Source organism: Zonotrichia albicollis, chromosome 4, assembly GCF_047830755.1.
Source record: "Zonotrichia albicollis isolate bZonAlb1 chromosome 4, bZonAlb1.hap1, whole genome shotgun sequence".
Taxonomy (NCBI): Eukaryota; Metazoa; Chordata; class Aves; order Passeriformes; family Passerellidae; genus Zonotrichia; species Zonotrichia albicollis.
The window spans coordinates 44,813,271-44,825,406 of record NC_133822.1 but is presented as its reverse complement, the minus strand read 5'-3'; the positions used below and the strand labels follow the sequence as shown (position 1 = coordinate 44,825,406).

The 12,136-nt window shown below is 34.4% G+C and overlaps 1 protein-coding gene across 12 annotated transcripts in view; it reads right to left on the bottom strand.

The window, feature by feature from the left end:
- Positions 1–12,136, bottom strand: part of PPFIA2 (PTPRF interacting protein alpha 2) — a 287,577-nt gene that overhangs the window by 67,382 nt on the left and 208,059 nt on the right. For all 12 annotated transcript variants that reach the window (XM_074539659.1, XM_014271727.3, XM_074539658.1 and 9 more), the window contains one exon: positions 7,462–7,578. In XM_074539659.1, coding sequence (XP_074395760.1) covers positions 7,462–7,578 — 117 coding nt within the window. The remainder of the gene's footprint in view (positions 1–7,461; positions 7,579–12,136) is intronic.

Here is a 12,136-nt window from a genome sequence, read left to right as displayed (position 1 = left end):
TCAAATAACTCAGTTTCAAAGTTGTATTCTTTATACCACCTAATTATATTTTAGATATTTTATGTTAGTGCTGAAACATTGTTGATCTACTTTCAGGACACAATGGTAAGATGACAATAGCAAATTAAAAACTTATTTACACTTAGTTTGGGATTTTGGACGTGTTCAATTATTCTGCTTAAATCAAAACACTATTAATATGTAGCAGTCACAAACTAAATAGTACTCAAACAGGAAAAGACAGCCAAACCATCATACTTTGAAAATTTTGAAAATTTAAGATAAAGTTTTATCTATGAAAATTATAATTTATTTTACAGTTATAATCTCATACAGCAATTTTAGTCGTTTCTGCAGGTTAGCAAATTTTATCTTGCATGGAATTTGCCATGCGGTTCTCTGAAGAGCAGTCCAGGAACGCTGCAAAGTTGTAATAAGCCAAATACCAAATCTCAAATGCAATAAATGGCATCTGTTCATGTACCTTATGTGACACAAACCCTGTTAATTATGAAATGGCAACCCGTGGGATCTGGGAGTACATTTACTGCAAGAGAAGTATTCTCCTTTCATTAATGAAGCTTTTTTCCTTAAGACATGAATAACTAAACCTCATAGAAATTAAGTCTGAAGAACAATTTTTTTCTACTAATTTACTTGGTATCCGAGATTTCTGGAAAGACAAGTGATACTGCAGTTACAATTTGTCTCTCACCACTAAACCAATGCTGTGATTGACAATTATGTATGCAGGTACTTTGATCTATGCACATTAACTTCCCTCTTAGCTCTTTGATGAACTCTTTTCACCAAGTGCTCTAATCATCATTCAGCTTTGCTTTAAATTTTTCCTGTATTCATATATAGAGCAGGTTGGTATTTAAAATTTCCAACTTACTAAAAACATCAACATTTTAATTTTCCTTAGTAAGATCAGGATTTTAAAAAAGGTTTTGTAAAGACATAAATAAAATTTAAAAAACTCAGTTTAAAAATCTGGTGTATTTTGAATTTTGAAGCATGCTTTAGAAGTTTACCAAGGGATTTTAACTGACATTTTGTCACTTTTATGCCTTGCTATTATTTTATGATATATCCATTATATAGGAACATTACATACAGCAATCACTTTGAAAGACCACAGGTAGAAAGTTATTAAGTCCTAATTCAAGAAATACCTGATATAACATTCCTCAGTTTTTTAAGGAGGGCTTTTATCAACAGTTATGGTAATAATTCCCCTTCTCTCCCCCACAAAAATAGCTTGAACAAGAATGTGAAAATATACTGTGTCAGTAGAAGGAAAAGGCATTCTGTAGATGGTGATTCCAATTCACTTTCTGAATGAGTGAAAGGAACAGGAACCTCCCCTTCTCCTGAGAAGTTTCCTATGGAATAAGCTGGAAGGACAGAACTGCAGCATCTTCGCTATCACCAGTTTTATGAATAATGTCCATGTTTGATTGTTTTTCTTGCTCGTTCTCTTGCTGAATTTTTTTAATCTGGTTGAATTTTTTTGTTTCCTGGTATTTAAGGAGCTTCTTGTTGTTGATGCTGTCCATCAATTGCAACACCTTGCAAATAATAAATCAATTACAATGTTGTTGCTTTATATTAATTACAATCCTTTGTAAATAAACTATTAGTTGAATGTTTGAGACAATGAAATTGAATGCATCTCTGCTAATTATTATCTGAAGCACTACAGGAAAACTTTTCAGAAAAGCATACTCAAAAAAAAAAGTTTCAAAATAGACATTCTTAACTATCATATCCCTATACTACCCCAAATGGCCAAAAATGAAAGAAATAGTGTCAAATTAGTTGGGGTGGTGGAAAAAAAAGTACTGGAAGTAATCTGAACCAATGAGGAAATCTTTAAAGAAGGAATGACAAAGAAAACTTTCTAACTGGTCAAAACATTCTAGCAGAGAAAAAAAAAGTACATGGTGCCTAGATCTGTCTTAGAAGCTAATCATCCAGACGAAGTCTTCAACAAATTTTAGGATGCTGCTTATCAAAAGTGGTCATGAAAAAGCTACACATGGACACACTCCTTAAGTTCAATTAGTTCTCAGGAAATAATCTAAGACCAATTACTTACATATTTTGTGCTAGACTTTAACCTCAGAGAGTGGTGAGGAGGAAACCAATAAGATCTCATGAGGTTATTTCTGAACAACCTGCAGCAGAGACAGGACTCATCAATGTGACAGAACTCCTCATTTGTGCCTCTTAGTTTTGGTTGTACAAGCACAGGTGATTCACAGGATGTCCATATGCACAAGCATTTCCATGTCAGAGAACTAAATTAAATTCTGTCTAACCATAAGGTACCTTTGATAATTGAAATTAATCTAAAAATTCAGAATTCTGGTCTCAGAACTCCTAGAACAAGTATTTTTATGGTGTAAACTTTGGGGTTTTGTGTGTATGTGTATTCTCCCTTTTTATTTGTGATTTTGTTTATTTAAACCCTAAAATAGTTCTCACATGGAAATCTGGAAAATTTTGTCCCAACTCCTGAGAGAAAAGAAGTTTTTTGTTCTATTTTTAGCTTTGTATTGATGGAGATGCTCCTTTCAGCTTAGAAAAGCCGGTCATGAAGGCCACATCATCAAGGAAGAGACAGAAATACAGTTTACTTCACAAGTCAAATAAACTTCTCTGAATTCAATAGCATAGGAATATAAAACAGTAAGTAAACTAACAACCAAGTTAAATTATACAGGTCATTTACTTTTATGAAAGCAAGAGTAAAAATCAATGCTGCAAACAGTAAGACTTACTGATGCTGTTTGAGATGTAAGAATAAATAACCAGAATAATAAGAGGATGCTTTTTACTATAGTATAGAGTTCTTCCACCCCATTCCATTCAAATGCCTCATGCAAAACTTTCAAAGAAACTGATACTAACAGAGACACCTTGCTATGCAATAGACCAAAACCAAAGGAAAACTAAACAAGCAGGATCATCATCCATGTAACCAGCACACAAACCAGAGTGTGTAAAGCTATACCAAAACCAGTAGCATCAAACCTAAGCTGTCACAGTAATTTCTAAGTGGTTGATTGCCTCTGTACTTAAAAGTTATTCTACTTCTCTAGGTTGTTTCACACATTTTGGTCTGTGCCAGGCAGTAATCTGATCATTGGAGGTCTCCTCTTCCATTACTCTGAATTGTCTCCAACCTCTAATTAGCTATCAATTACAATATTCTCTCAACTGAAATTTTTCTTCCCTACCTCACTACTGGTGTAAAAATAGCTACCTTCTCTAGCACTTTCCTCTCTAAACATCCTCACTTTAGTGATCTTTCTACTTAGCCATCAAAAGACTCCTAGTTTTGTTACTAATATAAAGATCTAGAATGTCTGTTTCCTGATCAGCTTTCAGCTCTTATTCATCTTTCTGATGCCTGTGATCATCTGTCCCACTTTAGTTCTTTTGCAAAATAAGGGATGGGAGGGTGTTCACTTGATGGGTGGGCATTTTTTCTTCTTGTTGCTGGTCCCTTCCAAAATGCCTGCCTGTTTCTCTTTTACAGTATTAGCAGACTTTCTCAGCTCTCAAAGACAGAAATCAGTTACTGCTCCTTTATTTTGAGGGCTATTTAGCCGTTCCAATCAAACTACACACACAAAATCAATTCTCATTTGCTTTGACTAGCACCTTTTTCTTAGTAGCCTCCCCATTCTACCATTAGAAATTATCTCCTGGCAACTCCTTGCAGTAAATCAGTCAGCAAAGGTCAGTCAGCCTTGCTGACAGCTATCACAGTACTTGAACATGTAGTAGCATATAGGGGTTTCTACTTGGTAAAAAGGAAATTTGTATGAATGCAAGGGACACTAATTTATAGGAAACAAGCAAAGAACTGTTTTCTTGACAAAGATCTGAGAAGTCTATTGATTTATCATTTAAATTATGCATAAGTAATGCAGCTCTGTATGCTACAGTGTGGGGCACTAAGTATTCATAGTCATGCAGCCAAACTAAACTATTGAGCAGAACAGTACTTACCAAACACTTGCCTAGACTCTTTCTGAAAGAACACTGCACACTGTCCTTAGATTCATGAAGGTTTCCAATCCCAGCTGCAGCTTTCACTCATGTTTCCTTTCACCCAATACTCCTCACCTCCCCAGGCGTGTCAAGCCATCAACATTCATTAAGTCTCCCTCAGCACATGATTCTTTAATTAGCTTTATCAATATTAATCCAGAAAGATATCATTTAAAAAACAGAAAGATATCCACACTTATTGTAAACAAACTCATAATCTGCTAATCAAATGTATTTTGTATTATTACTCTAATGTAGAATGTAAAGGCTTTGGGGCAAGAATCACAGCTCCCAATATTTTTTATACATCACATTTATACATAAGTCCTTCCTTCACTCCTTTCTCTGCCATTTCACTGTGCTGTCAGTTGAAAGATTTTTTTATTTATTCATTCAAAACAAAGGTATATATGTGATATAAACTTTTTTCAGTAAAAGCTGAAACTGGAAGTTTTCTGCAGATTTCTATTAATCATACAAAAACATGCATCTGAAAATCCAAAAATAATCAAGTCCAAAACCCAGAACAGATTCTGATGATTATTCTGAAAGACACTTGCTACTTTCATAAATAATATTAGATTTGCACTCTGAACATTTTAGCTCACTGTGTTTGCCTTGGCAAAACACCTTTTACTCCTACAGAATACAATGCTTACAATTTTTTTGTCAATGTTTCCACAGATTTTTAATTCACAATTTACTGATTTAATTTGGAACATTTGATTTAATTATTGTAATATGTTAGTGTTATGAGTAAGAAGAAAAACCATGATTCTTAAATAAGCTCAATGTGACAGCCAGAGGTTTTTTATAAAGCAAAATAGACCCAGCTGTTTAGCTCTTGCAAAAAGTACATAAGGCTCTGAATTCTTCATAAAATGTAGCATCTGGTCTTCATGGCACCAGGAATATCAGGCTGTTTCACCTCTCCTGGTATATGTATCTGCTTCCTTTGGTATCTGAAATTGTTTTGAAGGGAATTACCAATTTCTGTTGGTAAAACTGCCCTTACTATAGGTAGGACCAGTGTGCTTCCAAGGACAAAACCCTAATTTACACTTCACTTAAATACTTAGCTTTTGTGGCTGCAGTGTAACAGAAATTCATGCTGAACTGGAGTTCTCAAGCAGGAAACTTTTTGATACAGCCATGGCATCTTTGAAATGGATGCAGTCATAGTCAACGGATGTAGTCAATAGTCATTTCTCAGGCTAATTAATCTCTGATAAAACTCCACTGACATCAAAAGAATTATTGCAATGCTTTTTTAATATTTGAATTATAATATGTGGAACCTAATTTAGGAATATTCTCCATTGTGAGAGGGACACAAGCAAAATACAATTACAGCTGAAAGGGATACTGTAATGGGGGACATTTAAGGTGTACAACTTCAGAAGATCTCTTTTTCAAAACAACTTTAATGCTTCTTAATTTGCATATGACCCTTTGTAAAAATACTGTTTTACTGAATAATTCAACTTTCATGGTTCTTGAGGGAGCTGAAATAAATATCAGTAGGAAACAATGAATTTATGTGAAAACAAACTCCTTATTCCCAGTATCTTATTTTTGGCTGTTCAGTCCCACCATTGCAGCATCCCTAGATTTCCTAGTTCCTTCATTCACTTTTTTCCCTTTATTCACTGGGAGCTCTCCCTTTCCTGGCTTTCACCTGTGGGGCAATCAGGCAATTGTCCTTAGAGATTCAGTGAAAGATCTGGGTGGCAGCAAGCCAGACCTAAGTGGGAGAATATCTGATAACAGAAATGGTTGCATCTTAATTCAAATGCCTCAGCAGGTGATCTTTGTCAGGTGTTCTTTAAAACAATTTTCCAAAGTCCTTTAAAGCTCTTTGTGCAAGTTGGCCTCTTTGCAAGTTTCCATATTTTCTAGCTTTTAATTTTCTCTTTCCTAAATAATAAGGAATTGATGATGGTGACCAATGTAAATGCAGAAAGGTAGAGAGCAGCTAGTGCAGAGGATGTGAATTAGAGTGCACTGGTTGATCTGGTGTCAATACAGACTGGTCTTAAATCCCTACCCAGTAGGCTTTCATTACCATAAGGAGCAAAACCCCTTATTTCAGCTTAACCCGACCAACCTAAATTGTTTTTATTAGGAAGCATAGATGTTTTCAGGACATAATATTCTAGAAACATTCAATTAAAAAAATGATGATAATGATATGTTATGTTGGATTTCATTCCTCTCATGAGTGTTGAAATATGCAGATTTCTTAAGGATGGATAGTCTTATTTCTACTTCTGCTTGTAAGCAGTGAACCCAATGGCTCACATCAGAAGACACGGCTTGCAAAGAAAGTGGGAAATCAGAGATTTTTCAACAGTGTAGTTGGATTTAAAAGCACAACTGAGAGGGGTGAACACTGTTTATCAAAATTTCACAGATGTGTCTGTGAACAAGATTTTGCAGAAAGGGAAGTGTAGCTGAACAGCATTTGTTTACTGTGTGTTTCTCAACCATATATATTACTCAAAGGAAAAACACATAAACTGCAAAATGTGTAAAATTAATGCCTGCACTGTGAGTGCTCCATTGTAAATTGGACTGACTATAAAATAAATAATGATGACAGCTATTTTTTCTAAGTATGATTTATGCCACTGTTCATCATATGGCGTTACACAAAAATGCATAATTAGAGACCCAAGCAGCAGCTCTACTGATTTCAGCTGTCTGCCAAATGTTATGTTACGCTGTCATTTTAATTTATTAATTCTGAAGCAAGAGAGGAAGATGCTCAATTTGGTTTTTATCAATGTGGAAATCTAAGGCTAAGGGGAAAACCTTTCTTACTAAATCAGTGTCTACATTTTGTTGTCTCAGCATTTAGCAGCAAACACTTGGCCTGAATTCTACATACCTATTTCCTACTGCATGAGTCCTAAGTAACTTCTCTCTATACGAGCATGGGCAGAAATTGAAGAATATCTATAGCAGCATGGAGCAAAATTACTTTTTCTAGTTTTTGTGTCTCTGTTACCCCCTAGGGTCTCTCTTTTTTCAGGATTGTTTACATACAGAGCCTTCCACATATACATGCCAGTACACCTTGCTATTCTCTATCTAGCATACAAAGGATCACTCAGCAGCATATAGTACTCATAATTGTAGCATACTGCAAAAAATTCCAAGAAAAGTTAGTTATAAGCTATGGATCTAACTCAATACTCTATCAAAGAGCAAGGACCTGCCAATTTGCATTTGTTTTCCATTTAAACAAGCTCATTTTTTTTCATTTTGGTTTCAGTAGGCAGACAATACTCTAAATGGACATCCCATAAAATATTCACATTACTAAAATCTAAAGCCTGATTATTTATCATATGGATTGTTAGATTTAATGACAACCAACATTTTTTATACCTTTTCATGAACCTTTTGCCCTGGCTCCATTCCTTCAATATGCTCTGACTCAGCAGACCCTTCCCCAGCTGCCATTTTCCTTTGAATGTGTGCATTTTGTTCACGCAAAGCTACAATCTGCAAAAGAAAGAAAATAAGTGGTAAATATACATAAGAAACCAGAAAAACACTGAGCAGGCAATTTTAAAAGTCTGTTAACAATTCAATCCTATGCTGGCCATTCGTAGTATTTGCAAAATTAGGTCATTATATGCAGAGAGGCTTAAAACCCAAACATACTAATGATATCTTAAGGCCATTAAGGATACAAAGGAACAAATAACATGACAGTCAACACTGTCTTATCTTCTATCCTGCTTTTGTGGTAGGACACTTTTTTTTAACTTGAAAGATGAAACAGCAGTTAGCCATTGATTTTTTTTAACACTGTGAGAACAAGACCCTTCTATATAGAATTCAATGAATGCCAAACTTGTGCTACAGAAAAACAGTACCAAGGGCTATGAATCAAACCCAGGTGGTGTAAAATAAAGTGCTAGTTTTCTGTCAGCCTCCCATCTGTTTGTAACAGCAACATACATTTTACGTGGTTTTTGTCAAGAAAAGCATGTACGTTAACACCCTCTACTACTCATTGACTCTTTTAGCACATATAAAAGTAGGTTTTATTGTATTTAAAATATTGGTTATTTATTGATAATGCTACTAAAATTCCCATGCAGCTACTGGAAAATGTTTTCTCTCTGGCTTTGTAGCTTACTCTAAGGCAATAATCAGCATAGAAAGATTTAGGTCCTAAGTTTTTGTTTTACATTGTATACTACAACAAGCTGGAAGATCTGGTTCATATGAACAATAAATTTTGTTAAATTCCACAGTTAGGTATCTCTGTATTGTTCTGCTTTTATGAGCACATACAGTAAACGGTTTACCTGATGGATAACATTATGTATTAAACACAATAGAACACTGTTAGGATGCCATTTTTGGAAAGCTGGTGGAAGTTTAAAGGCTTCTGTCACTATATTTTGTCTGCATAGGTCCTGAGTCAGAAACACCCTAACAGACTGTCCTGTCCTAGAATACAAAGGCATGGGGTAGGAGGGAGAATTCTAGGTAGTACTACCTGGTAACCATGTGCAGCAGCCAAGATTTTGTGCAACATTTATTAAATCAAATTAAGTTAAATTTAGTTCTAATTGACATAAAGATGAACTTACTTTGATGTGAATAATTTAATTTCAATTTGAAATTTTTGTTTTCAAATCTGTTTAAGTTATATTTAAATGCTTATTTTAAAGACTATTTGAATCACTCTGACCAAAATTTGAGATGTAAGAGCACCACTTTAAACAAGTCTTCTTTAATATAAATGTTGAAAATTGCTGTAATATGAGATTCTGATGAGTAGGCTGATTCACTGCTCACTAAAAATTCCAAGTTACAGCCCCTGTAGAAGTCATATACTCCCCCTGATTTCAGTGCCAAGACCAAGACTTGAAGGCAACATTTAATCCAAGCAATTACAGGAAACTACAAAAGTGGGAATTAAAACTGTCTGAGACAATCTGTGTCTTTGGGGGTTGTACAAATACACTGAACTTTAAAACACTTTGCTTAAATAAGAGAATTACATCTGACTCAGGTAACAGAAAAAGGACTGGTGTAATCTCATTAGCATAGTCTTGCTTTTTACACAATCAGTAATTCAATATTTGTGCTTTGTCTTTTGAATAGCTTCACTCATTTTTCTTTATAATTCAAATAGTTCTCAAATCAAAACTACTGAAACTGTGGCTTCCACCAAACAAAATTAGCCATCAATTAGTGCTAAAAGATACTTTCAGGTAGACTGAGATACTTCAACAGAGATATTATAAAATTTTGATTGATGTAGAGCAACTACACATAATATTAAAAAATGTAAAATCATAGGATATATTAACTGACAGGCATCAATATAGCTGGCTTTTTCATATGATGATCTTTTGTTGATCCATTAAAAAGCAGCCATCACTATGCCCTCATTTTGAATTATCACCTGTATCTACACAAATCCTTAACAGCCCTTTAGCTGATTAAGATACTCTTTAAACACTACTGCAAAACACTGTCATTTTATAATGTATTTGAAAGAGTTTAATTTTTCTTAGCTTCCATAGGTCCTTAGGTATCACCACTTTCAAAGTAAGTAAATAAATAAGAAAAAAAATCAATTTCCCTTTTAGATGACAGGCAAATGAAATAATACAATATTGGGTATCATTATTTGGAGGGATTTTCTTTGTTTTTTAACGCTTGGGAACAAACACTTTGCCAAAAATCCATCATTGTTAAATATTACGGTTTCAATGACTTTATTACTGTAATGAATGCACAGCAAATATTTACAGGAACAACAAAGAGTTCGAAGTCTGGCACATTGCAGAAGTTTCAGCTCTTGCATAGTCACATAACAGATCTAAACTGTGAAGAACCACACAGCTAAATTGTTTTCATACTTGTTCTATTCTTGATTTAATGAATATATTAAGGCAAAATAAGTGCTCCTAAGGAAGCATGGAAATTCTTCAGTGTCTTAAAAGCAAAGATAAATTTTTGCTTTTTACTTTGTTGAAGAAAAAGTTAAAATTGCTATCATACTCCTTTTTATTATTTTTTACTGATTTAACTTTCAATAATGTGCAATTTTTTTGCAAATGTGCTCATTTAATCACTGAACCATTTGTGTAACCTTTTAAACAGGTTGCCAAAACATGTAAGACAGGTTGATGATCTGGGTGAAGACACAGATGACTAAATTTTTCCTAGATAGACTCCAAAACGCTTATATTCTAATGATAATTACAATAGCACACAGCAATAATAGCAGAGATCTAGGTAAGCAAATGATTTTTCAATGCAGGTAAAATTTTGTAATATTATTTCTGAGAAATGCCTGTCTGTTCTGCTGATGTTTTTATGTTTATGACATCCAGCTAAAAAGATCTATGACAAAACATGTCCATAGACAGCCTTCCAAGTACCTCCATACTACCTGACCTCTAACGTTAAATTCCTAATGGTTTCAATGCTATGTTCTTGGTTTTAGAAAGTAAAAGGATTCTTTAGGATGGCATCATAGCTGCTGAAAACAAATCAAAATACCCCCCTCCCACTCCCATGCCCCAAGACAGATTAATAGAAAATAAATGTGGATAAATATCATTAATCTATTTACGATTGTTCTACCCAAAATGGAACAATCAACACTGAAGTCCAAATTCCAAGGGAATAAAATATGATCAAATACATCACATTTTTGTCCTTATCAGCTTCTGCTTGTGGATCTCAAATGATTATATTCTATTTCTACAATCACAAACATTATTTTCCTATTTAGCCCACTTGATCTGGGCCACAGTAGCACCTTTCATTGTGAGTCTAATCAAGAGCAAAATTTCAAGTTTTTCCCCAGTTGAGTCTAAAGAAAGTCTACATTTGGCTCTCTGCTTTCCTTGCCAAGCTTATTCAGCAGAACTGAAAAGTTCTTTTTTTTTTTTTTTTTGATTGAGAGAAATGAAGCAATCATTGTCAGTTTAAGAATAAAATGTAGTGTTACTTTTCTATTTGGACCTTTCTAACTTTCGTAGCTTAAGTCCATGAAAACACCCCTTAACCTAAAAATATTCCTTCAGCTTATTCTTTTGTGACAGGCATATTGATCTTCAACATTCTTCTGGCTTTTGCATGTTGGTTTTATGACTCACAAGGCACATCAAAACCTTAAAGAATTTCTATTGATTTTGATTCTATCTTCCAGATGTCAAAGGTACTTCAGAACAAATGGCACAGTTTCAAAAGCCCTACTCTGTCATAACAATTCTGAACATAAGCTTACACAAATTCTGCCTTTCTGTCTCAACTAATAAATAATTTCAATGGTCCTAAAGCCCAGCTTTTTGATTCTTAAATTTTGGTAAATACCTCCACTATAATATCTATATAAATTCCCTCTAAATTAGCAGAATTTGTGTCCATTATCTACGGACACCATTGAATCATGTTTTTTTTAAATGAGGTTAGGATTCATCAATTCCGACTCAAGACTTGAACTCATCTTCATTTCCATAAATGGCCAAATCTACATATCATGCCTGTACATTTAATAGCATGAATTCAGGTGTTAAGGGAATACTGATTTCAAATATTAAAATACAGCACAGAACAGAAGATGAATACATAAGCCAGTACTGATCTGAAGAAGTCCCTCATCAGACACAAAATGAGGCAGGAAAAGCACTACTCTACATGTTTACTTTGGGTGTATTGCAAATTAATTAATTTAAAATTATTTGATAGGTCCGAGATCAGAATCCATTTCTAAACATACAAAACCCTAAATGACCAGGTACCTCTGCTGCTAAAATTTGTTTGAATGTCCATTTTTTACCTCATTACAGATTCAGTTTTCAGGCAATTACGTGTTCTAGGAATACTTAATATACTTTTCTACACAGTGATAAGACAAAGAAGGATGCCCTTAAACTGAAGGAGGGCAGGTTTAGCTTAGATCCTAGGCAGAAATTCTTTACTTCTTATAAGCTACTGGTGCCTCATCACTTTATGAACAGTTTGCCCAGAGAGACTGTGGCCTCTCCATCCCTGGAGGCCAAGTTTGGATGAGGCTCTGAGT